General features: G+C 36.8%; 1 protein-coding gene across 1 annotated transcript in view; it reads left to right on the top strand.

Annotated features, from left to right (window-relative positions):
* The window catches only part of UNC13C (unc-13 homolog C), a 586721-nt gene that overhangs the window by 492411 nt on the left and 68958 nt on the right, over nt 1–25352 (top strand). The window contains exons 25-27 of the mRNA XM_034661708.1: nt 4013–4090; nt 17036–17124; nt 22159–22308. Coding sequence (XP_034517599.1) covers nt 4013–4090; nt 17036–17124; nt 22159–22308 — 317 coding nt within the window. The remainder of the gene's footprint in view (nt 1–4012; nt 4091–17035; nt 17125–22158; nt 22309–25352) is intronic.

Here is a 25352-nt window from a genome sequence, read left to right as displayed (position 1 = left end):
ATAAAATTCAAACCAGCATTGCAGCTTAGTAAAAGGCACAAAGAGAAGCAAGATAAACTAAAGTGACTTGGAGTATAATCAGTGTTAGTCTGGAGTGGAAGGTGAAATCTTTTCTGTTCACCAAACGTCATTTTAGGAGAAATATATTGGTAACATTATAGGAATTTTTTTTTAAAAGCACTGAAAAAAAATTACAAAAGTTAGTACTCGATTTTAAAAGAGGAAAATCAGGTTTTCCCCCCTCAAAAAATTACTTCCCACTAGCAGGCAAGTATAAAAGGGATTCTTGCTGAAACCTCATTGACCTCTTGCTGACAGCTCATTAATATAAGTCAGTCTTAATAGTTCTTGAGGGTCCCAGAAGATGCTTCTTTCCCTTAAATTAATACGCTGCCCAGAAATTGTATTAAAACTCCCAGATATCTCAGCAGTGATTTCTAACTGCCATTAATTATACTGTAATAGGCAAGATAGAATATTCATTCATTCAATATTACTGAAAGCATATATTTACAATTAAATTTATAATACATTTGAAAAGTAATATGTTGAAAATCAAAACGGTGCCAGATAATTTCAGGAAAAATTCTGATTATATTAGGATAACCAACTTGAAAATTTTAAAAGGTAGCTATGAATTACCAAGGATAGCTCTTGTCATTCAAAAAAGAAAATCAGCCTTAAAAGACCCCCACCAACTTTTCAATGTATTATGAGTTAACATTCTATAGTTTATTTTTTAAAACATTGGAGAAAGAAATCATAAGTCAGTGTTTATTATATTATTCTTTGTATTTTTCTTTGTATTTTATGCTTTTCAAATCAAGTATTTATTACGAAAGAAAACACCCTTGCGAATATTATAGCACAGGAACTTTTCCTCAATGCTTTTCTTTCCTAGTTCTGATATTTTAATGAGTCTTAGACTCTCATTCAAATGACAAGCATCGTTTCAGCTTTTCCATGAAAGAATAACAATTAACTGCTTAGTTATGCTTTCAGCTGAGATAAATTGAAGAAATTCTTTTGGATATTTGTGCATGTACATATAACTATTTCTTCAGTATCAAAAACATTAAAAGTTTTTTTTCTCAGTATATTTATGGCCACATACCTATTACATCTGCAAATTGATCTAGAAACTTTTAAGAGAGCTATCCTGTAAGAGAAGATCATAACATTTGCTTTCTCAGGGGTCAAAATTAAAGATGACAGTTAAAATGTCTGTGATAGAATAATTTATTTTCTAGCTGTGATGTTTTACATTGAAAATGGATCACAAGTTTTTTTTTTTAATTTTTTTTAAAGATTTTATTTTTATTTATGTGACAGAGAGACAGCCAGCGAGAGAGGGAACACAGCAGGGGGAATGGGAGAGGAAGAAGCAGGCCCAGCGGAGGAGCCTGATGTGGGGCTCTATCCCGGAACACCGGGATCACGCCCTGAGCCAATGGATCACAAGTTTTTAAATCCTTTTCCCATACTCCAAAATATAGCAAAGCAACATATATAAATCAGAATTACTTGATTTTGAGTATTTAAAAAAATATATTTTTCAACTCAGAGTCACATTTTGGTCATATAGAAATGGCCCTACTCCCAACAGAACTAACTTTCATATTCATTGTAGTTTAGGTTCCTAACTTTGTTCCAGATTTAAATCAGATGAAATGCATTATGACATTTTTTAGGGGAAAAGCCAAATTATGTACAAATAAAAAGATGACAACTTCAACATAGGTTATTTTATCTAACTAAACTCATCAACAAATGATACTTCCGAATTAGGATAATATTCTCTTTACTGTGTTTTCTGTTATGTTTTCAATAACTATAGAAGTGCTTAAAATAAAAGCTGTTTCCAGATTAGGTTTAAGGTAGATTTGTGTAATTCAGTCCTCAGTAGTGATTTGATAAATTGATCCAATAAAATGATATTTCAACATTTCAAAGCCAGAGAAAGCTTAATGAAAGAGAAGAGTCTCATATTTATTTTTATCTCTCTCTGGATAACTGCCGTTTTTTGTTTTTTTTTTTGTACATAGCCTTACCCGGGGTCAATAGCAATCCATGCCAAGTGAGCCTGTAGTTCATTTTGTTTCTTGGTTGTTCTTTTCCATTGGAAATGGTCATATTAAAAAGGCTTGGAGGTTGGTTTTTGCTTATACAGCTGGTACTAAAGTACTCTTATATGTGCCAAAAAAGATAAACTAGATATCTAATAATCATAGAAGAGTCTACCTAGGTAACCTAGAGCCATGGGGAACAGAGTGATACAACATTTTACCCATGTACTCTTCCTGCTTCTCATTAAGAGTCATGGTCTTCCTTTAACCTTCATTTTCTCCCTGGTAAGATTGTCAAATTCAAGCCAAATCATCCCCCTCTGCAAAGGGGAAAAAAAAAAAAAAAAAGGAAAAAAAGAAAAGAAAAAAAAGAAAGGAAGGAAGGAAGAAAGAAAATCCCAATGACCCCACTCCCTAATGGGGGTTCACTTTGCCTTTGAGTCAAGATACTGAATCCCTGAAAGTTTTGACCACACATGCTGCGGAAAGGATAAGCCCAGATCAAGTGGCCCTCAGTCACAGCTGGGGATCAGAATCATTGGTGGAATATTGTGGTTCAGCTTACTGAACAGAATCTATGGCAGATAAATCTCAGATATCAGTGTTAGAGAAATAAAATATTCATGTGACCGGAATCAAAGGAGCGGAATCAAAGTTTAAAATTGTTTTCATAAATCGAAGTTAGGATGTGGTCACTTTAAGAATCAAGTAGAAAGTTTTTCAAAGGTCAGTAAGTGGTTGAAGCAATAATAAAATCTTTCCATTGATGAGTGCTAACACCTCTCTGATGTCCTGTAAGTCCTTTCTCTAATTCATTATTGGCTCACTTCCCAGAAACTTGGAAGGTATATCCATTTTCTTTTCTTTCACTGCTTTCCTCCCCAAATCAACTGGCTTTTTGGATCAGAATACAAGAAATATTAAATTATTCTATATTCTCAATTATATTTTCCAATTATAAATTAATTCTTATTATTCTAAGTCCACATGTAGTCGTTTCACAGAGCTTTCCATCTTTATATTGTTATTTTCTATTGGTATTTCTGTTCTATTGTTATTGTTCTATTTCTGCCTCCTTGGAAACACGGAGTCAAAAACATTTTTAAACGTATATTCTGTGGAAGGCTCTGTGCAGTGCTCTGGGAGTAAGAAAAAGCAGAAGACAGCAGCATGTATGGTGCATTTAAGGTCAGTGGGTGAGACAGTGAAAAGCAATGTAAATGTAAAGTTAAATAAAACAAATGTCAAGTGAGCGACAAAAGGATATAGTCTGGGAAAGAGAAAGCTCAAACCTGGAATGATGGATATGATTCAAATAGGCAACAAAGTTCAAGTGAAGAGGCCACATGCCAAGTGAAGTCAGAGTCTAGAAAGCACAGGTGCTTTGCGGGGAATAAGCTGCTTAAAGGGGGAAGTTACTCATAGTGCGGTAGATGGAGATCAGAGAGAAAAGCTAGTTTGGAGCCAGATAACTAAGGGCCTTGAATACCAATGTGCGGACTTTATCTACAGCCAAAGAGAATCATTAAAGATGTTTTTTTTTTTTTCCTTCTTTTTCCTCCTTGGATTTTTAAAATTCAGATGTTGTTTTGGTTTTTTAAATGGTGATATAATGGAAAAGTTAAACTATTATCTTTTTCTTAAAGTAAATCTTTAAAAACAGAATTCGGCTCAATGTTAAGAATAAAAGAAATATTAGTAGTAAGTCCCCACTGGTTTATTTTCTGGGTATATTATTAAATTGCATTCCCCAAAGTGGTAATATTTCTTCCTCCCATTCTTAACTCTTAAACAGTATAATGAAAATAGAGTTATTCTGTTTGCTAAATATAGTAGGACTTCAGTGATAATGTATACTTATCACATTTAAGGTAAACTCATTTAGTAATTTTTTGTATGAAGGATTCACACACCGCCTTTTTTATTGTTGTTTGCTTTATTTATAGCCTTGTATATTGATGAACAATATTCAGCAACTACGGGTCCAGCTGGAAAAAATGTTTGAATCCATGGGAGGGAAAGAGGTGGGTATATTTTTATGCCTGCATTTGCCAAATAGCTACTTAGAGATCATTAGCAGCATATCTCTTTGCTATGGAAAGTGTCATAGTCGAGTTTTTTTACATGGGTTAACTAAAAAACAGGAAATGATAATAATCTAGAATACCATTAACAACTAAGGTGATCATTAACTACAACAAAATACTGGAAGTAAATGCTTTAGAAGTATGAATGGGAGGAGGGAGAGGGTCAGTAGTCTTTTGTAGTGTGTGTATATATATAGTCATATATACACAAATATATATGCTAATGGTCTGTAAAGTTCTACAAACTACAGATTTTTTTTTCACCATATTGCACAATGCCAACTTGATATCAAAGTTTTTGTTCTGAAATGTGCTTTGTGGTGCTAGCAATTTTTGATGTATCAGTGGTTTATTGTTCACATCTAAAAATCTCTGTCAAACTGTGTTGCATGCTTTGTCTGTAATGTGTCGTGTCTTTGTCCGACATCTTTGACTTGCAATTGCCCGAGCAGAAGAAGGAAGGAGAAAGATTCTCTTATGAGGTTTGTGATAGTAAGCATCTTATCCTTCACCTGGCTGTTTCCCCCAAACCTAAAGACCATTGCACTTCTTATTTATTCTCATTTGCTTGTTTGGATCAGACAGACAGTGAAATATGAGCTGTGCACCTGCGACCTGCTGTTGCCACAGTCTTTCACAAATCGCCATGAGCATCCAGGGACGTGGGGACTGGAGTTGGTGCCCAGAGGGAAGGTCATGGGGCTGGCATTGTGCCACCCTCGCCCCTCCCTAAAACAACCCCAAGGGCAGCTAGAACGTAGAACTATTTCTGTTCAAGATTTCACTTACAGTGTTTCTTATTGTGGTAAGCGTACAGATGTACTTGAAGTGAGGTTGGATTTCAAAGCAGAGATCCCTTTCATTTCTAAATTTACAAGGCTGAAAATGCTGCTTCTAAGACTGGGCTTCTTCACGTGTGATGTTGCTGTGAGCCCCAAGGAGACATTTGTACGTTTCCCTCTCTTTGAGCATCAGTCTTTTGAAACGGAACTTGTTATTTAGTATCCTACAAATGAGAAGCACTAGGATTACGTGTGTGAGGTACAAAACTTCAAAAATGAACTTTCATGAGCTATGCTTCTCCTGCAGTATCAGTTTATTTTGTATAGAACCAGGCTCCATTCCCTATGGTGCATTAGTGGTTTTGCTCAGTGTGAGGGCATGAGTCTCCTTTTTGAATTCTTTTGCTGAAGTAGGTGAGCACAAACAATGGGGATCATCGTTGGAGAGTCCCTTTTTAATTTTAGTGATGTTTTGTAAGTCCACTTACTGTTTGAAGAGCCGTGAAGAGATCACTGATTTCTTGTGGGAAATTCTGCCTCCTTTTACTGAATTTTAAAGACCAAAAATTGTGGAAGGATAAAGTTATATTTAAAATGCCGCATTTCCAGAAATTTCTCCTAACGCTACTCCTATTTCCTTACTATTCCATGGTTGGACTCTAATGTGAGTGATATCGTGCTGAGTTGAATATTAACGAGACAAATCAGACCTGTCCTTAAAGGAAGCATGTGGACCAAGCTACTCGCTAACCAGAAATGTTGTGGGGCAGCTTGTCGAGCAAACAAGAAAGGATTCTTTACCTCACATAAAATTGCCAGTTTGCAATGTGTGGGTTTCACATTATAAATTTAGCTACAACTCTATAGCTAAATCATAGAACTCTTCTTAACTGGAGAAAGTAACGAAGAAAGAAATACTGGTGTTGGTGCCTTCTATCCTCATGGCTCTCCCAAGGTCAGTTGCTAAATTCCTCATACATAATTTAAAGGGGAAACTCAATTCAATGAACGAAATGAACGGCCAGTTTCTAACAGTGTAATTTGTTAGGGGGTGGCATGGACCCTAGCTCCTTTCTTTTCCTGCACTTAGATCTTATACATCCCTTCCCTCACTCTCTTGATCATCTTTTGATGTTCTGTCTCCTTTCTACACACAGTTTCTTTTAGCTTATTATTTTCTTTCACCTCAACATCTGTTACCAGAAAAAGCTTTCGGCAGGCCCACTCAGCACTGGCATGGGGATCAGTGAAATATCAGGAGGAAGCAAGACCTGAGCTCAAGTCTGGATGTTGCGTTGAGCCTCCAAAGAGAAAGAACCATGATTCACACAGATTTATGTTAGAGTTGCTAGTCGCTACACTCAACCTTGTCTGGGCACCAGAATCTCAATATAATAGGCCGAGCCTTCCAATCCAGTTTCCTATATATGGCAGTATCTACATGGGTTCCTTAACTTGGGGCTTTTATAGAGATGGGAAAGGATTTTATTGAGAATGACAGCATTTACCCTTTCATATGAGACGTTTATATGGCACTTAATGCGGGCAGGCTCAGTGGCCTTGAGAGGGAACGCAGCATGTCCTGATGCCTGTTCTTCTCTCACTGAGGAGCTCATTATAAAACGTTGACTGGTACTGTTGCGGGAAGCTTTCCTGTCTAGCTCATCCCCTTTTAGGAGTGTCTTAGATTTTGTCCCCAGGTGATAACCTGTGCTAGGTTGTGCACTTCTTGCTACAGAAGTCTAATTAGCAAATGACTCATTGCCTGTGTACTTGCTCACAATAGTTGATGCCCCGTGTTTAGTAGCTGGCCCTTCACAGCATGGCAGGCCTCCCCTGTCTGCCAAGTGCCGAGCACTTGCAGGCCCGGTTGCATGACGCTGTAGCTCTCTGTGCTTGACCCGCCCGCTGTTGGGGCAGCTCTTCTCTCCTCCTAGGATCGGCCTCTTTTCCTTCTGGAAACAAAAATAATGTTGAAAACCTTTTTTGGGGGGTGGGAAAAAACAAACAACATACTCTTTCTGGACTCCAAGTTAGCCTAACACTCTGACGGTCTAGGGGTGAAGCTGTTAGCTGTCAGTGGTTCCACAAGCATCCTAACCAGGCGCTGTTACCACCTGCATGCACAATGTTCTGCAGACCACGTGGCACATTTTTTTCTTCCTTCTTTTTTTTTAATCTAGCGCCCTATTTAGAAAGAAAGAAGAAAAACCACTAAACTTCTCCCTATAGCGTGACTTTCCCACACACTTATTCGCATAAAAATGAAGAGCATGTTTTGGCATAACAACTCTGATTTCTGTAAAGAATATAAAAAATATAATAAGTCACACGAGCCAGGAAGCAAACATAACCTTAAAAATGAGGCCCAGAGTCTGTTTTTTTTTTTTTTTAATAAAGTATCTCACGTGACTTTTCACGTGCATATTGTTTTGGGACACACAAAACTAAACCAGATAAAGTAGCCAACCCATGGGATGGACTGACTTGTGCTAGAGGGCATGAGTCTTCTTTCTGAATTCTTTAAATTATGTGCACCACAATTACCCTACTGCATTATTGGTCCCTTTATGACACACTAATGGCAAAATGGTAGTCAGGATGCCGCATTCTGATTTTCATCATTGGTGAATGATCATTTTATCATTCTAGAATAGCTCAAATACCTCAAAAGTAAAACAGATATACTTTGGTTTACATTATTTTAATAGCTTATTTAACTCAGTATAATTCAATGCAGAGCAATTGCAAATAAATATATACCCTGGATTCATTTTTTCATAAAAACTTATTGCTTCAGTCTATGAAAAGGACTCCGTTGCATTTCCTTGATCTGCAATCTAATTTGTATAAGTACATGAAAAAGAAAATCAGATAATCCAAAATTTAATTTCATTTCAGGAAGTCGTAAGATATTGGTTATGAAGCTCTGGAGAACTTGTAGTAATTGATTTAGAAGAATTATGACCATGCTGTGTAAGCAGAAGAGGCATTACTCCTTCACAGTATCGCATTGGTACAATCATCCCGAATGGTAGAATCCGTAATTATCCATAACCCTGCTAACTTCCTGAGAGTACTTCAAATGCTAGAAGTTAGCCATCATTAAGACATTTAGGGGACATAGGGGCATTCGTTTGCTGAGCTAAATTCTCTTATTCTGCTGTCCGCAAAGCAAACTAATTAGATACAATGGTAGTATTATTTTCATTGCTGTGTCTCAGAAAGAATTGAATCTCTTGACTCATTTCACTGTGGTAAACCTTCCTGAACAGGGCCATGGAATCTGGAATGTAACCCCACGTATCCAAAACGTGTATATTTTCATAAGCAATTTAATTATTCTTTTGTCTCAGAAAAGCACTGTCTATATCCTTTTTCATTTTTTAAATATTGAATTTGAAGAATTAGAAACTGCATCTGACCCCAAATTATATGCATGTCGCTGATTGAAATTCATTGTAAAACCTGTTAGCTCTAAGGACTTAGTTTCCAGCAAAGCAAATCCCCACGGCAGAGGACAGAAATTAACCCCTGTCATATATCGCTTAGCATTATCCTTTTAACTTCATATTTGCTGGCAACAGGGAATTGAAGAGCACCACTTTAAAGGAACTAATAGTTTATGCTGGTAGTCCTTGAACTTCAGCATGCATCAGAACTGCCTGGGTAGCAGGCACATTGCTGAATTCCATCCCTAGACTTTTTGAATCCCTAGGTCTTGGGTGGGGCCTGATTTGCTTTCCTAACAAATTCCCTGTTGATGCCCACAGATCTACTGCTCAGGGGACCGCATTTTGAGAATTACCTCTCTTTGCTTTCAGAACAGCAACCAGGTATTTAGGAAATGGCTCCGAATGCCCCTTTGCAACACGCTTAACTGATCTACTTAATGTTTTGAGTGTTGAGGACACGGAGGATTCCATGAGTGTGAATGGACCTGAGCGAGCATGCAGTCGTGCAGGTGGATGCGCTAGCGTATTAAGGAATGCAGTCATCCACAAATGTAGGTGACCAATTTGTAGTGATACACGAACATTCAGAATTTGTCTTTAACAACCTAGACTTTATACTTACATTGTATATATAATCTTATCAAAAAGTGGTGATGTAATAGAGAGGCTAAGCTTTATGTTCAAGTTTCTGATCTGTCTCACCTTTTCTCCTTAATGTAAATAGAAATATAACTCACTAGTTAATACATTAATGAGACGCGATCTCTTGTTTTCATCTTTTTTTCCAGCAGTTACAAAGCAGATTATGATGTATCAGATGTCTTAGATAATAAAATAGACCATGTAAACTAGTTGTAGCTTCCTTATAGTTCTAAAATTGTTTCCTAAAGCAATTTGCAAAGTTGTTGTTTTGGTTTTTTTTTTTTTTTTCTATTGAATAGGAGGGTCTATTGTTGCCAGTTAGGACAGCAGGAGTTGAGATAGGAAGTTTATTAATGGAGTCAGAACAATTAAAGTAATAAGGTTTGGGAGTGGAAACCCCCCACCAGCCCAACACTTTCTAAATTTGAAAATATCTTTTAAATGAAAATTATAATTGTGTATCTCACCCTGCAACAATTAGAAAAATAAACTGAAACATCTAGCCTCTTAATGTGTAAATAGAGCTCAAAGGTGGCATGTCTTCTGGCTGAATTCAGTAAAAGCAAGGAGCTATTTTTAGTTTTATGGCAGCAGATAACAAGGAGAACTGAGTGTTTGAGGCAGTGGCCTTTCGTTTCAGCAGTGTGCAGCTCTTGCAGGGTTTCCGTCTCCTCGGAGCCATTTCTACGATTATAGTTAACAAATCGGACTTTAATAGAAAATTAAAAGAATAATGAAGGCCAGAAGGGCAAATCGCATCGAGGTGGTTTAATAAATATGATTAAGAATTTAGTGCCACTATCACAGAAAGTTCAGCTAAGTGCTACGCTTGTGAAATTAAGGAAAGGTGCTTCCTAGGAGGTTGAGAAGTTTCTGGGCGGGTGACCCAGGTCAGGATGAAATACAGACTCAAGCAGGTGCTGCTGGTCAACCTCTTTCCCCAGAGCATTCCCAGGAGATCACAGGTCACTCATGTGCCATTAAGTCTCTTTTAAAACTCACCTGTCTCTGAACCTTAAGCAAACTTGAGAGAGAATGCAAGCTGCAGCCAGGAGGGTGGGGGGAAAAATAGAATTTAACTGCCATTTTCGATAATAGGCCTATTTTACTGGCTTGTGATCCTCTTCGATTGTGTATGCCTGCCTTCACAAACCATAAATCAATGCAAAGTAGGCAAACTTACCTTTCTAACCCAGCCAATCCCCCCTCTTCTCGTACTTGATTGAGGGGCCCTCCAGCACCTCATGCAAATGGCTCACTGAGGAAATTCTGTCCCCATTGATTAATGTTCAACAGGTACTCAGTTCAGTTGATTGAACAGACTGTATTCACATCACCTAACAGTGAATGGATGCACTAATGTGAACCGCAGAATGGGGAAGACAGAGTGAGACAGGGTATATAGGCAGCTTTTACAGAATAAATCCTGAACATAGATTCTGTGTCTTGTTCTACTCCTGACTGAATCCTACTTGTCCAGTTTCATGGTTCGTCAGCCAATAGATGGAGCTAATAAGCCCAAAGTTCCTTCTCAGTCAAGTTATTGTATTTGTTTTATTTTTTTAATGAGGATTTTCAGAAGAAAGTATCTTTAAAAAAATAGATCTTCTTAGATTGCTGCTTCTCAATCCTCATGTGTCCCCCAAATATGTCAGGGATGTATTTCAGGGAGCATACCACATTGTCTAGGCATCGGTTTTCCCACTTGTAAAAAAAAAAAGAGGTACTGTCTGATTTCTGAAATTCATTCTAATTCCAAAATTCTGTGGTTTCAAGGACAAAAACCTTGTTAGCAATCCATAGAGTAGAGGCGTAGTCTATGTGTTGTAGGTGAGAAAGAAAAAAAAAACTTTCAACTAAGAGAAAAGAATGTCATGTTACTCATATAAGGTTTGAAGGTATCATTGTTTTCCAAGTACAGAGAAAAAGGAAAGGCGTTTTTCCCCCTTCAGTTGTCTAGGCTGAAGAACCCAACTTAATATATCTCAAAGGCATTTAGTTGATTTGAAGCACAGTAACAGTTGGATTTACTGCATACTTTCTTTAATTAGGGTGAGAGAGGGCTACTGATGTTCAACTTTTGAAACCAGAAGTTAGAAGCATTAATTATATAACTGATACTCTGACACAGCAGTTCATGCAAACCTGAACTTTATGCATAAAGCAAATGTCATAGTCTATCTCTCAAAATGGTCTTGTAAGTTCTTGGGGAGAGTCTCTCCTAAGAGAAGGGAAACAAAAGACAAGGTAGCATTGGTGGAGCTAAGACACTTTTTTTTTATACAGAAGACCATGTATATTTTTAAATTTCAGACAACATACTACAGTACCCATGCTGAATGCCATACTTCTGCAAAGTGATTTAGGGCATTTCAAGGAGAACAAATACCTACTGGATTTGCTAGGGAATGTTCAGTGATTTCTCAATCATATATTTTAAGTTGAGCTGGCCATTTTAGGATGGATAAATTCTGGTCAAATAGAAGGGTGATATTAAAAAAAAAAAAAAAAAGCATAGCCCAGATAAGATTATAATAAATTGCCTGAAACACTTCCCTTGTTGAAAACCATCTGGTGGGGTCAGCAGGTTTAGCCTTTATTAAAACAACTCTAGGAATAGTTAGGAGGATGGAATAAAAGAGGAAACAAGAACACAACTTTGAGATGATTGCATTATAGTCTAGATGAGAAAAATTCTGCATCAGATATTGAAGAGGATAGGACAGATGGAGAAGATATTTCAGAAACATTACCGTATTTGGTATCCAAGTGAATGTGGAAGGTTGAAGGCAAGGAGGAGTTAAAGATGATTTTCACATTTCTGCCTTAAACAACTGTATGTTATCAATCAAGTCAGAGACATAAGTTAAGGATGGGCAGGCAATAAGTTCACTTTTTGATATGTTGACATTTAGGTCATCCAAGTAGAAAAGGCCAATAGGCACGTGAGAATATAGACATGATGTTTAGACATCCCATGAAAGCCAGAGACCTAGATGCAGAGGGCTGTTAGCATAGGGGTGGGAGTTAAAGACATAGGTGTCGATGTGATTGCTCAAGAAGAGAGAATAGAGTGAAAATAAAGTAGAGGAGGAAGGGAAAAATATTGATATCTAAGTATATAAAGGAAGGGAAGTCAGAGATAGACAAATGATAGAAAAATAGGAGCGCTTGAGAAAGCAACAGTGAAAGCAGCATGAGTGGGTTGAATGAAGTCACTGGAGATCACAGTTAATCTATGATTATTAGATCATAGTGATCTATAGGTGATCTGGTGATCTATAGGTGAACATTTCAATGCTGTACTCAGAGCAGAAACTACACTAGTGTTGCTGAATATTTAAGAAATAAGGAGGCAGTAAGTTTTACATTTATGTTGTGAACAGTTTAATGGTCAAGAGAAGAAAAAGAAATATTAGCAAGATGTCAACGAGAAGATAGTACAAAAACAGTTGGGGTTTTATTCTTTCATTTGTTCTATTTTTGTGTTTTAACAAAATGTTGTTTAAGTGCATTTACAGGATGTGGTAATAAAGATAATGATAGAAGGATGGAAGATAGAAAGGGATATTTGATGGAACAAAATCCAAAAGAAGGAACCAAGAGCTCAAGTTGACCAGTGATTTTCTTGGAAATGGGACTTTCTTTTTCATAGAGTTATGAAATTTGCATTTATTAAAGTATTTTTCTTCAAGAATCTTCAGGGTGTGAAATCCATCAGTCTAATGATCAAATTTTAGACCCCGTGTAGATGGGGGCCAGGGAGGGATCGTCCTCCCTGCTCTGTACTTCTTTAAGCAAATGATGGAACTTTATCACTGATGAGCTGAACAGGAGGAAAAATAGTCTAGTAAACTATAAACAATAGAAAGGAAATGAGATAGTGATGAACAGTAGAGAAAAGGAATCAAATTCACGCAAAATTTCTCCCTACAAAGCCTTTATTTTTTCAAGAGTTTGTATTGAGCTGTGGAAAGAGTTTGAATGCCACTTTCCGACTGACTTGTTATATCTCCGGCAAGAGCTCGATGGTTGGGTTAACAATTCCCGTTTTAAGAGGGTGAAATAACATGTACTCCCTTCACATCCCTCAGGGAAAGAATTCGTGCCGGTTAAAAATGAACAAACAAAACATGTGGAGTGGGTATGGTAACCATATTTTTGGAACCAGATGAATATCAGGACATAATCTGACTTGGTCTGACCATGAGACAAAAATTTGAAATCAGGACAAAGTTTGTAACTCCAGAATATATGGTTGCTAAGGAATGAAAGATTTCAAATGCAAAAGTACTCTATTAATAGTCAATGCAAATTTTCACTCCAAGAAGGTGCAGTCTGGATATCAGGATTTCCTTTGAGGGAAAATTTTCTTGCTTCTTTCTGCCCTCACCTCCTTCCTCAGTTATTTGGTAAATGCCTAGGCATGCAGGAACAGACACCCAGGATGGACAGCTAAGGAAGGTGGATTTCAGTGGAAGAGATAGAGTAGTAAGAGAACTACTAAAAGAGATAATTGTATAGACCACTGTAGTAAACTGCCCAGTTAGTGCAGAAGTTAGAGCTCCTGACTGCGTGGGGCCAGAACTGTGGGAAGGGGGGAGAACTGAGGTGATAGCTAAGTTGTCTTTTAAGGAAAAGGAAAAGTGGGTCTTAAGGAAAAAGAACTTAAAAGATAATTTGCATGATGGCTATCTCTTCCAGACAAGTCCTTTGTACTAGAGCTCAGTGGTGTATAATCTCTCAGTGGTGTAAAAACTCAAGATAGTTAGTACCTGTGCATGACTATGGTTCATTCCAATCATTAGAACCACACTTTACCAGCCTTGATTTTGGAATTCCAAAACCCTTCATGCAGTGTGGATAAAATCTGTTTTGAAAGCTTGACTGTAAATTCAGAATTTGACTCTGTAGTCTTCAATTTTCCTCTTTATGTGGAGCCATTTATTGTTAATTTTTTGCCAGCCAAGTTGTTAAGGTACACATGGTAATTCAGTTTCTAATTAGAATAAACTTATTAACTGTGACTTTCGAATGCTTGATTTCATTGTTTCTTTGTTGTTGTTTTTTTTTTGCTTTTAATAACTAAATAACAATAAAAATTGCAAATTAATTTTGATATTTGATATCATATTACAGTTAGAACCAGGCTAAGTTTTAAATCTTGGGGGAAAAAATCAGGGAGTCTTTTACCTTTTCAAAGTAGCCAATAATTTGTAAAACATGCTGCTGGTCATTTAGACAATAAACCTGAAAGTCCAAGTTATTATTCCTCACAAGCTTTAGGAAGTTTGTAGTAGTAAGGAAAATTTCTCCAATATGGGCACATAAGGAAATGCAGAACTCAAAAATTGGTTAATTTGCACCCTAAAGAGATTATTTTATAACTAGATGAGTATGATATTTATGACAATTATTATTACAAAAGACCTGCAATTTAGCCTCATAATTGCTGTTTCTGTTTTAATGGTATGATTTGGATCAGATAAACATCAAGTACTTAACTGAAACTAAATGGTTTTTTTTGTTTTTTGGGTTTTTTTTTTGTTTTGTTTTTTGGGGTTTTTTTTGCCTGGTTACATGACAGAGGCATTTGCACTTACTTAGAAACTTAAGCTTCTATCAGGAAATGCAATCTGTCATCCAATATTTAAATTGCTATAGATTTGACAGTTTCAGATTTTCAAGTAACAGCCAATTATTTGATAAGAAATTTCCATTCACAAAATACCAAAAGTGGACTAATGTAATTTATGGGAAAATAGCACAATCTCATCCAACTGGCTTATCTAACCATCGTATATGACTTTAAAGTCATTATCTTAACAGGTGAAAAGACCCTCAATATGTATATCAAACTAATATGAAAACAAAATGCACATTTTAAATAAGAAGCAACCCCATTACCTGAAGAAAACTCTACTTTCATAGCCATTTCCTTGGAGGTGGCATGTGTGTGGGCGGGGAACTACCATCTGTCACCCCCAAGTGGCTTACCAAAGAGTGGGGAGCCTGAAGAAAACCGTGGAAGTGCTTCACTCTCATTCCTATTCCCCAACAATCTTATCCAAATGAAATCAGGTTAAAATTGGTATTAGGTGAATGGCAAGAAAACATAATAAAAAACATTCAGCCCACATAGTTCCCTAGGATTGGGACAGGTAATCCACAAGTGTTCTCTTGGCTGAAGTTTGAGGCGTTATGGTTTATTAGGCTATTTGTGTTTAAATGCCTGTAAGTGTCTTTTTAAAGTAAGTACTATCTAATTGTCTTTCTGAATCACTGCCTTAAAACCAGCAATAGCTTAATGGAACTCTCAGAAAGTATGAGACTCAAGGATATTCCAGTTTTCCAACTCCTAGAGAAATTTGTATTTGCTGTAGTGGCTTGTGTGTCTGTGGGTAAGAGCTGTGAGCCTGTCTGTTGATAGGGACAGAAAAAAGGTAAAGTCCAGAAGAATCACATTGGCTCTATAGAAGGGCAGCAGAAACTAACCAAGGTGGAAATCACCTGAATTTGAGTCGAAATTGACATCAAGGATTGGTCTGATATAATCGATAGATGCCAAATGCAGTTTTTTTATTTCCATTCAAGTGTTTTTAGTCATGTTAATACAAGCTAGAGCTACCCAGCTTGTTGAGCTATATAAACAATACTTCTCCCTAACAGTTTCTTAGTACTAGAAAACACTCTTGGAGGATTACAGTACTTAATGACCAGTGTATCCTGGGACATTATTTGGTCCTGGGCTGGCTCCCAGGAGTTTAAATTGCTGTTGGGTCCTGTATTTTTGGTGTCCTTCTTAGGCTGTCCTGTTTACACTAAATCCTCCTTTAATTTGTTCTACTCCCAAAAATTGGCTTTATCCTGTCCCTACTTTTCAATGGTAGATCAGCTTGTGTAAGAATTGTAGATACTAATGGCAGGAAACTAATTTCTAAAGAGTCAAAGGAAGGTTGACTTAAACTTCAGAGACTATTTTAGATTGCTTTAAATGAATTCCTATCAACTTGAGACAATACGTCTATTACAAGCCATTCTTTTTTGACAATTAGTTTTAGTTTGCGAAAAACATACTTAACAAACAGGTTTCTAAAGTGCTAGTAAAGCTTGTGCTGATACTGAACTTTAATTACAAAAAATATTCTGTCAGTTAATAGATTGATGTATTTGTTTATGTATGGTATAGGTTTTTTGTAATAGTTAACATTATTTTAAGAACTAAAACCAAATAAAAAGAATAGTTGACTTCTAAAGTTTGCATTGGAAAAGTAAGCCTCAAATATAAGTTATCTTGATTTAATTATTTTTTTCTTTTGACCCTAAATTGGCTCAATAGCTTAACTTCAAACTATAAATATTTGAATACTTAAAAAAAAATGAAAATAAAATGAGAAACATTGGATCTTGAACTCTGAGCTACAGATTGGCATCAAGGAAGAGAAGTCAGGCCTATCACTTCAGAGAAGCATTTGAGTGCTTGGATAATTTATTTTTCCTATTCTTTTAATTCCAGTTAGAAAAATATAAAAATACCTTCAAATAAGCTACAATGTAACACTCAAAAATTAATTTTTCTTACTTTTTAAAAAAAAATTTAATGGGCCTATGTATTTACAGGGATAATAAAGATTGAAATATATTTTGAAGCAACATGTATATTCAACTAATGTATAACATGATAGATTTTCAAAGTTATGAAGTTACCCTGTTCTGGAGGTTATCTTGTCGCGCCTCGCATCCCATTGCTGTAATCAACAAAGGCTTTGCTATGTAGCTCTTATTTGTATGCATGCCATGCATTTTGATCATTTTTTTTCATATATATTTAGAATTTCTTAAATTTTTGCACTAGAATTCAAAGATTAAAAAAAGGAAAGGAAAGAGGATATGTGTTTTCTGTTGTTTGAAATTTGCCTTGTAACGAGCAAAATGCTTGTAAGAGAAACAAAAGCATGCCTTCTCAGAACTCCAAAGTAATAATGTTTATGGTCTCTCTGCAGCTAGATCCTGAAGCTAGTACTATTCTAAAGGAACTTCAAGTTAAACTCAACGGGGCTCTGGATGAGCTCAGCATCACTTATGGTGAAAGGTAAGTGACCTAAGTAGTTATTAGCCAACTGTGTTAGGTTTCAGCTAATAGGAATCATGCCTTCAATGCTGTTTCTCACCTCTGACTGGCTAAATCCATTTAACTTCAATAATCAATCCATGCATTATCTCGTCTGAACAATCTTTCACGACCCCCCAACTTAACAGTGATGTCTTGCTACATGTTCCCCAGAACTTTCTGTAATCCTTCAGTTGGGTGGCATGTACAACACTATGCTTTAAGTTCTGGTTTACTTGCCTCTCTCCCTGACTTTACTTTCTTAAGGACAGAAGCCACATACCTCATTCCTACTTGAAATTCTAGTGTTTAGAGCTTAGCAATTGGCTGTTGAAAGAAGAGAGGGAGGGAGAAAGGCAGGGAGAAAACCTTTACATGCAAAAGAAGACTGAGTTGCATTATGCCATTTATATCACTGTGGTTACACTTCCAAATAACTGAATCCAACTCCATAACCTCATCAAGTCAGGATTCTCGGGTTTAGGCTTAGGAATCTTAATGTAATTACCCCATGGGAGAATACTGGCAAAATTTTTTCCCTATTTTTAAAAAATTAACTTTGTTTGTCTATAGTGTGGCTCCAAAGAAAGAACAATTCATCGTAGATAAACTTCACTTTGGTCCTATAAGAAAAAGCCATTATATCATCATCAAATGTTAAAACAGACAAGTAAACACATCTTCACAGAGGATCATTAACTTCATACAGAATTTGCTTTAAATATTGGTTCAATAAATGTTGACTTCTTGTGCTCACTCTCAAATGACACTATAAAAATTATTCTAATGGTGACGGCTAACTTTCTCTTACTGGGCTTTGGAAAAATGCATGCTTAGTAAACATTTATTGATTAGATATGCTACTTTTACATCAGAGACTGAAAAGAAAAAGACACTAAAACATCATAGAGTATTTTCAAATATAGCAATGATGCAAAGTAAAGAAAAATCCCATATTGGCCTTCTCTTTATTATCAGGGGTATGTTCATCTCCTTTATACAGCCCAGCTTCCCAGCTCAGATGCTGAGCAAGAGACAGCTCAGAGTGATTGCTCTGCCTTCTGTTTTGTGTTGTTAGCTGACCTGGATGATTCTGCTTGGCCTAGTTGTTAATAAGCAATTTGGAGGTTCTGTTTACCTGAGCTGGAGATGTAGACATTATCCCAGAGACATTGGGGTTTATTGGCTCTGACTTGAGTGACACCTAGTTGATGGGGGCCTTTGGTCAGTCAGTTTAGTCCTACCTCTCCTAATTGTAGTTGTAAATTAATATGTGGTTATTAGCAAAAGACTGTTGCCTTCAGCTGGGAAGGCAACAATAGAGGTTATTGAGCAAAGTCAGGGAAAATAAAAAGGTGTCAGGGAGAGCAAGGGGTGTTAAGAACCTCATGGGGAAAAAAAGATGATCAAACAGAATAGTAATCAGAATAGAAATAGAAAAGGTATATTCAAATTACTTTCTGTAATATACCCAGGTTACAAAGGCTGAAATATGAATTATGATTTTAAAAAATTTGAGCAAACTTCAGTTATGAAATAAGGAGCAGTGCTCTTAGAAGGGCATTGGAAGTATTTTGTTCACAGGAAGCCAGCTTAACCTAGGTCTTGAAACTCCTGGTTACCCAGTACTATTTCTTCATTATTTTTTTTTTTAAATATAGGAAAGAATTTAACATTTTGTGCAATTAGGCCTAGGATTATTGGAATAAGCAAACCACATGTCATGCTTTTCTTATAAACAGAATGATTATTATCTATCTGTTGGTGTGAGTTTATTTCTCACACAACCAACCAGCTCTACATCACACACACAGGGTGGGTGGGGAGTCTATAATGCTCAGGTGACCGTGCTGTAAAGTCAAACTGGATCATTTTAGTCCGAATCTACTCTCTTTAGAGTCTTAATTAGCAGTTTAGAGCTTTAAAATTAAGTGTGTAATTAATTGTCCCAAAGCTACTTTATCTGGTGTTCTTAAAACACACAATTAAATAATTCTAGTACATGGAGCTGGGAGGATGATTTCACATCACAGTAGAGCCAGCGTGGAGCCAAACCACACATCTGAGGCCTGGGTTTCTGGGTTCCTGGGTTCTTGACATGCTCACAGGGAACCCACTTGTGACTGAAACTAAGTAATGTCATTTCAGTGATACCTTAAAGATGTTAAAGATGTTCTAACATTTTTAAAAAAGATTTTATTTATTTGACACAGAGAGAGAGTATAAGCAGGAGGAGCAGCAGCCAGAGAGAGAAGCAGGCTCCCCACTGAGCCGGGAGCCTGGCATGGGGCTCCATCCCAGGACCCTGGGATCATGACCTGAGCCGAAGGCAGACGCTTAACCAACTGAGCCAACCAAATGCCCCAGGATGTTCTTACATTTTTAAAACTTGTGCCACTTGCTTACAATTTGGACTTTGGCTTTTGGTTTACTACATTTCTTTTAATGATGCCTTCGGTACCAGTGGCTAGCTGGGTTAAGTAAAGAATTCAGGAACATTCCCTAGGAATTCTCCTGTTAGTATTTGGCTTCATGAGTGCTCACAAAATCCATCATTATTAACTGGTACCGCTTTTATTCAAGCTGATTACTAAAGACTTCTCCAACCAAAAAATGGATAGAGAAAAAACATTTTGGGCAAATTTACCAAAAATTAATAGAGACAAAAAATTTTAGGTGAAATGCAGGTGTTGGTTCACCCTGGATTAATGCTAAGATAAAATGTCATTATCTCAAATAACCCTTCCTCCGTATGCCTGATCTCACACAGAGCTGGCTTCTGGGAGTTCACCCTATGGGTCTATTGTAGAACTCGTTTAAACATTTTTGTAACATGACTGTCATACCATCTGCTCAGTCTATCCTCCACCCTAATACACTGATTTGAGAATCAGTGCAAAAGAAAGTAGCTATTTCAAAGGCGATTATTACTGTAGTCAGGAGGAGCAGTGATGACCCAGTGGTAATCAACTAGTTCCAATTTCCCAGCATTATGTACCTCTCTTTTCTATTGCCCCAAGTATTTACCACCTCTACTCTCACTAAATATGCACACCACCGTCTTCACTTAACTTTCTTAACTTCTCCACCATGCCCACCACTACCTTCCTCCATAACTACTACCTAACGAAAGTCCAAAGGCAGGTATAGCCAGATAAAAGCCTGGATTCCTTTGGACCTGAGTGTGAAAGAGGCACATAGTATTTTTAAATATTTGTAGAATGCATGAATACATTGATAAATATTTATATTCTTTCTAATTAATAATGGAAGCATTATATAGTGAAAATTCCTAAACGTCTATATACAATTTTAGGAATTAGTACAGCTGGATACTTCTCAAATAATATGAGCCCTGTAACCTTTGTATATGGAGAAAGAAAAGGAAAAGTACAGACTTGATTGTTACACTTTTTAAGATGGACTCTTTCCTTCTAATCATCACCATTCTAGTGATAGGACCATTTTCCAAGCTTTCATTTATCCCCATTCTCCTAAATGTTTTTTTCTTGCCTGCCTGTATATCTGTTATAATTACTCCTCTTGTTGTAAATATGAAAGTGACAGAGGAATGGTGGCGATGATGAGTCTCCATTATTTAAATGTCTTACTTTGTGCCACTTTCATAAGGAATAGAAAGGATGAAAAATAATGCTAAAAATTACTCTTCACACAGTTATTTAAATTCTTAGAATGGTGAGGTAATAAAAGTGAGTGGAAGGATGAGAGTCCTTGATACATTCAACCATTTTCTCTTGAGCAATCTCTTTGTGCATCTTGTTCCATAGTGTGGATATATAGCACTAAAAAAAAAAAAAAAAAAAAAAGTCCCTGCTCTCATGAAGCTTACATTCTAGTTGGGGCAACAGGCAATAAACAAATAAAGAGTATGCAGTGTGTCAAATAATAAAAATAATACAGATAGATAGGTAGATAGATAATGGTACAATTCAGAAAAAAAAAACTGCAAGGGAATGGAGAATGATAGAAATGTCATTTCAGGTTGAGTGTTCAAAAAGACTTCTCTAAGGACCTCACATTTGTCATATGCCTGAAATAACTGAGGTCAAGAGACCCATGAGAAATTTCATGGAGGAGGGAACATAATAGTGGCCATGTGATAAGAGTGTTCTCAGAGAATTCTAAGACCACTAAGATTCAGGATATTTTATGAAGATTTGCTAATGGATATTGGGTATGAGAGAAACTCATTAGACTTCTAAGTGAAAAGTTTTCGTAGGCATAGAGCTCACATTAGAAGTCAGGTCTGTTGATGTATTTGAATTACCAGTATATGGATGCTGTGAAACCCATGAAACTAGATACGATTGCCAAAAAAGCTCTATTTGATGGAGAAATGGAGTGATCCAATGATCAGGCATAGAGGATTACAATGTAGGGTTTCCAGATGAAATATAGGATATACACAATTGAATTTGAATATCAGATAAACAATGGATATATTTAGTATGCGTATGTCTGAAATATTGCATGGGGCATACTTGTACTAAAAAATAATTCACTATGTGAAATTGAAATTACCTGGATATCCTGTCTTTTTATTTGCTAACTCTGGCCAACTATTAGAAGTCAGGTAATTGAGAAAGGAACATACCAATGAGATTAGAGGAAAGCCAAGAGGGTGTGGAGTCCCAGACACCAAGTGAAGAAGGTGTACCCACATGCCAGGAGTCTTTCAGGAACAGTCATTTTTCCAAACAATGCTCAGAGGAACATCTCAGCTGTTACTATGAGAGATAGGGGCCAAATGAACCCCACTCAAATTAATTCAACCTGAAGAGCGTTACTTTTATCTGCTTTACATATATGGGTCCCAAGTAAGCTTTCATCACAACAGAATTTTTTGCAGCTGAACAAGAAGTTTGAAGACTAATGAGCAAGGGAATTCACACCATTTGAAACAGATCAAACTCCTCAGAGTTGAATTAAACAGACACAGACAAAGGAGTCATAAATGCTTGCTTTTATTTCAGAATTTATATTCCTTATTTTTAGTTTCCAGCATATCATTGAAGAGTGTATAAAACAGATGAGTTTTGAACTAAACCAGATGAGAACAAATGGAAATACTGCATCTAACAAGAACAGTTCAGCAATGGATGCGGAGATTGTATTAAGACCCCTCATGGACTTCTTGGACAAAACGTAAGTTTTCCCCCTAGTTTTCTCCTTAACCATTGCCCTAAATTTGATTGATATGGGTTTAAGGAAAAAAATTTGTTTTCCTCTACATAAGACAGCTTTAAACAGGTTTCTACAGAAATATATTAATTCTTTGAAAAGGAAGAGACTTTTAGTTCATTACCAGATGGGGAAAAAGCAGGAGTGACTTTGTGTAGGAAAGGACAAATGGAGAGGAAACAAATACCGGCAACTAAGGAGTTTGGTGTTCTGAGGGGAAAGAACATTAGGTTTTGATGGTCCTCAGATAAGACATTGTTTTCATCCTCTTGGACATCAGAAAAGACTGGGTTGAGTCCAGAATGTCTGATTTCATGTCAGAAACCTGAAGAAAAGAATAATACAACTAGAATTAATTCAGCTCAGAGGTAAGTAGCCGGCCTGACTCAACCTTCAATAATTTATTGAACACCTATCTTTATCAAACTTTATTCTAGGCACGAGGTAGTGATGAAAAAGAGAGTCAAAGTCCCTGAGTCCATGAGATGATGGTCTCATAGTGGTGGGAATGGAGGCCCTTGTGACCAACTAAGACAGTGTTCTTAACCAAAATCTTATTTTTTAATGCTTCTGCTAAGTCCCTACTCTCAGTAGTTCTAATTTTATAAGTTTGGAGTAGGGTCGAGGCACCTATATTCTAAAGTGTGTCCACAGTTGGGAACCATTGATGGAAAACAACCAGAGACAAGATTTCTTAAATAGTGATACTTAGCACCAAACTGAAGCTGGAAAAGTAAAACAATAATTCTGAATGCCTACCAAGGGACCAGTGTTATACCTGGTAGTTTTCATGTGTTACCTCATTTAATATTGTTGCAAATTAATTAATACCAAAGGGACCAAGATAAATAAGGGCACAATACCTTTAAAGACAACAAAGAAAGAATTAGTGGGGAAGACCTATTCTGTGACATATTTTTTAATTCCATTTCGAAACCTTTCTTTATAGTCTTTCTGCATAAGCAAGACTAATGTTCTTATCCCTTTAATTTTAATATTTGGTAGACAAATTAAGTCTTATTTTCTGTTCTTTATGAGGAAATATCTAGGAGATTGCTTAGCAGGAGGGAAGTAGGCAAGTGACATAGAAGAAGGGGAAGAAAGTCAGAAAGCCTTCTTCATTTCTTTAGTTTCTTCATGTCGACGTTTACCATCTAATTTCCTACACAATCCCTTCGTGTTTTTATCACATTAGAGGGCTCTTTTCTCTGGCTGATACAGAACTGAATCCCATAAACACACCACCATTTTGTCATGAGTGTGATAGGGAATGGAGAGCAGGACAAAGCAGTCCCGATTCTCCTAAAACTCCTCCTGGAAGAATGCCTTCTGGTTTTAGACCTCCAGCCAGCAGTTTGGAGACATGTTATTTATATACAAAAATAAATAGTTTTGCCAATGATAAAGTAACCAAAAGTTGTGGAACATACAGAAAGTTCTAAGTTATCGTAATATTGTCAACTACTAGCAGAGAGACCTTGAATCCATTTCACCATCTGTAAAATGGGGCCAATACATAAAGTCAGTGGAGCCTTTTTTTCAGCATATTTAGGTTTTTTACTCAATCTTAATTTTCTACTTAGAATTATACATCACCATATCATCTTCTATATAATTTTTTCCAATTCTTAGTAGAAAGAGACAGTATATAAAGATACAAAAAACATCTTTGAGCTTTAAAAATTTGTGAAAGATTAAAAATTTTTGGAAAGAGACACGAGGCATGAAGAGTTGCAGAAATTCTCAGGGCTAATAAAAAATGTGTAACCATAAAAGCCATTTGTTAGAAGACATTTTTAAAAGTCAGATATTCTGTTCTCAGGGATCCAACAAGTTAGACAGGGAAAATAAGGTACACCAATAAACACAACAAGGTGTAAGTTGTTAATTCCTTGTTCAGACCATCAGTAGATATTCCATTTGGGTTAGATCTTTCCGGGTGGGTAGGATGTAGTGGTATGGAAATGAGGGACAGGCACTCTGGGGTGGGGGGAGGCAGAGAACAGCTGGATATGGTTTTCAGAAAATCTGATCAACTGTCTGAGAGGAAATCTTTATTACCAGTTGCATACGTGGCATTTGAAAATGGTCTGGTTAATTGGTCTGTGGTCAACCAATCTAGATAACTCCGTTTCCAAAATAAAGGCTTTTCAGCTTGCCTTATACAGTTGGTTAACTCTGACTAAATTAAGGAAGCAGTTGCCAGATCTCCTGTTTGTTCATTTAAAATGAACAAGAGGGGTCTGGGAGTCTTCAAGGCAGCTTTGAGAAAACCCCTTAGAAATCGTGTTATGTTATAAATGTATAGGCTCTCTAAACAAAATGTCTTATTTCTTTATGTTTCAATTTCTTCACCAAGACCTTCCCACTCTATAAAACAAACTGTAAACTCTTTTTCCAGCTGGCAGAAATTCCACGCAGAGCTGCAAACATGTCAAGGATTTTATACCTATTCATTCATTTCCAGGCTCAGCCGAGTTAGTTGGCATGCCGAGTATAAGAGCTGACCATAAAAACAAGGTCAACTCCTAAACTCAGACCTTTTGAAAATGGAAATGACACCTCTGCTACAAACCTGGCAGATTTGTTTTGTCTCATATTACCCTGGGAATGTCTCCAAGGTTAGGTCCTGTCATTCCGCCACGATACTTCTGCTGGTTTCTACCCTATGTCCATATCGTGACGGCTCCCCTCCAACAGTGGTTTCCAAAAGAGCGGGGCTGTAGACTCCATAGCTGTGCACAAGGACCCCGACTTTCCTCTTCATCCAAAGGTGGTTCTCCTGCATTTTCATATACGAGGGAGCTGCATATAGTAGTGTTAGGAGAAATAATTCTCCATAAGTGTGTATTTGAGAAGGCTTTCCCTTTGCCTCTCACATGTCACCTGCCTTTAGATATTAATGACATACATTTAAAAATAGTCAATTCTGTCTCTATCAGAACCAGAATTCAAGTTATAATTTCTGAGTCCAAAAGCATACAGAGCACTTAGCAGCACTGTAGGGA

This window comes from Ailuropoda melanoleuca, chromosome 5 (genome assembly GCF_002007445.2).
Source record: "Ailuropoda melanoleuca isolate Jingjing chromosome 5, ASM200744v2, whole genome shotgun sequence".
Taxonomy (NCBI): domain Eukaryota; kingdom Metazoa; phylum Chordata; class Mammalia; order Carnivora; family Ursidae; genus Ailuropoda; species Ailuropoda melanoleuca.
This window is presented reverse-complemented; position numbering and strand designations above follow the sequence as displayed.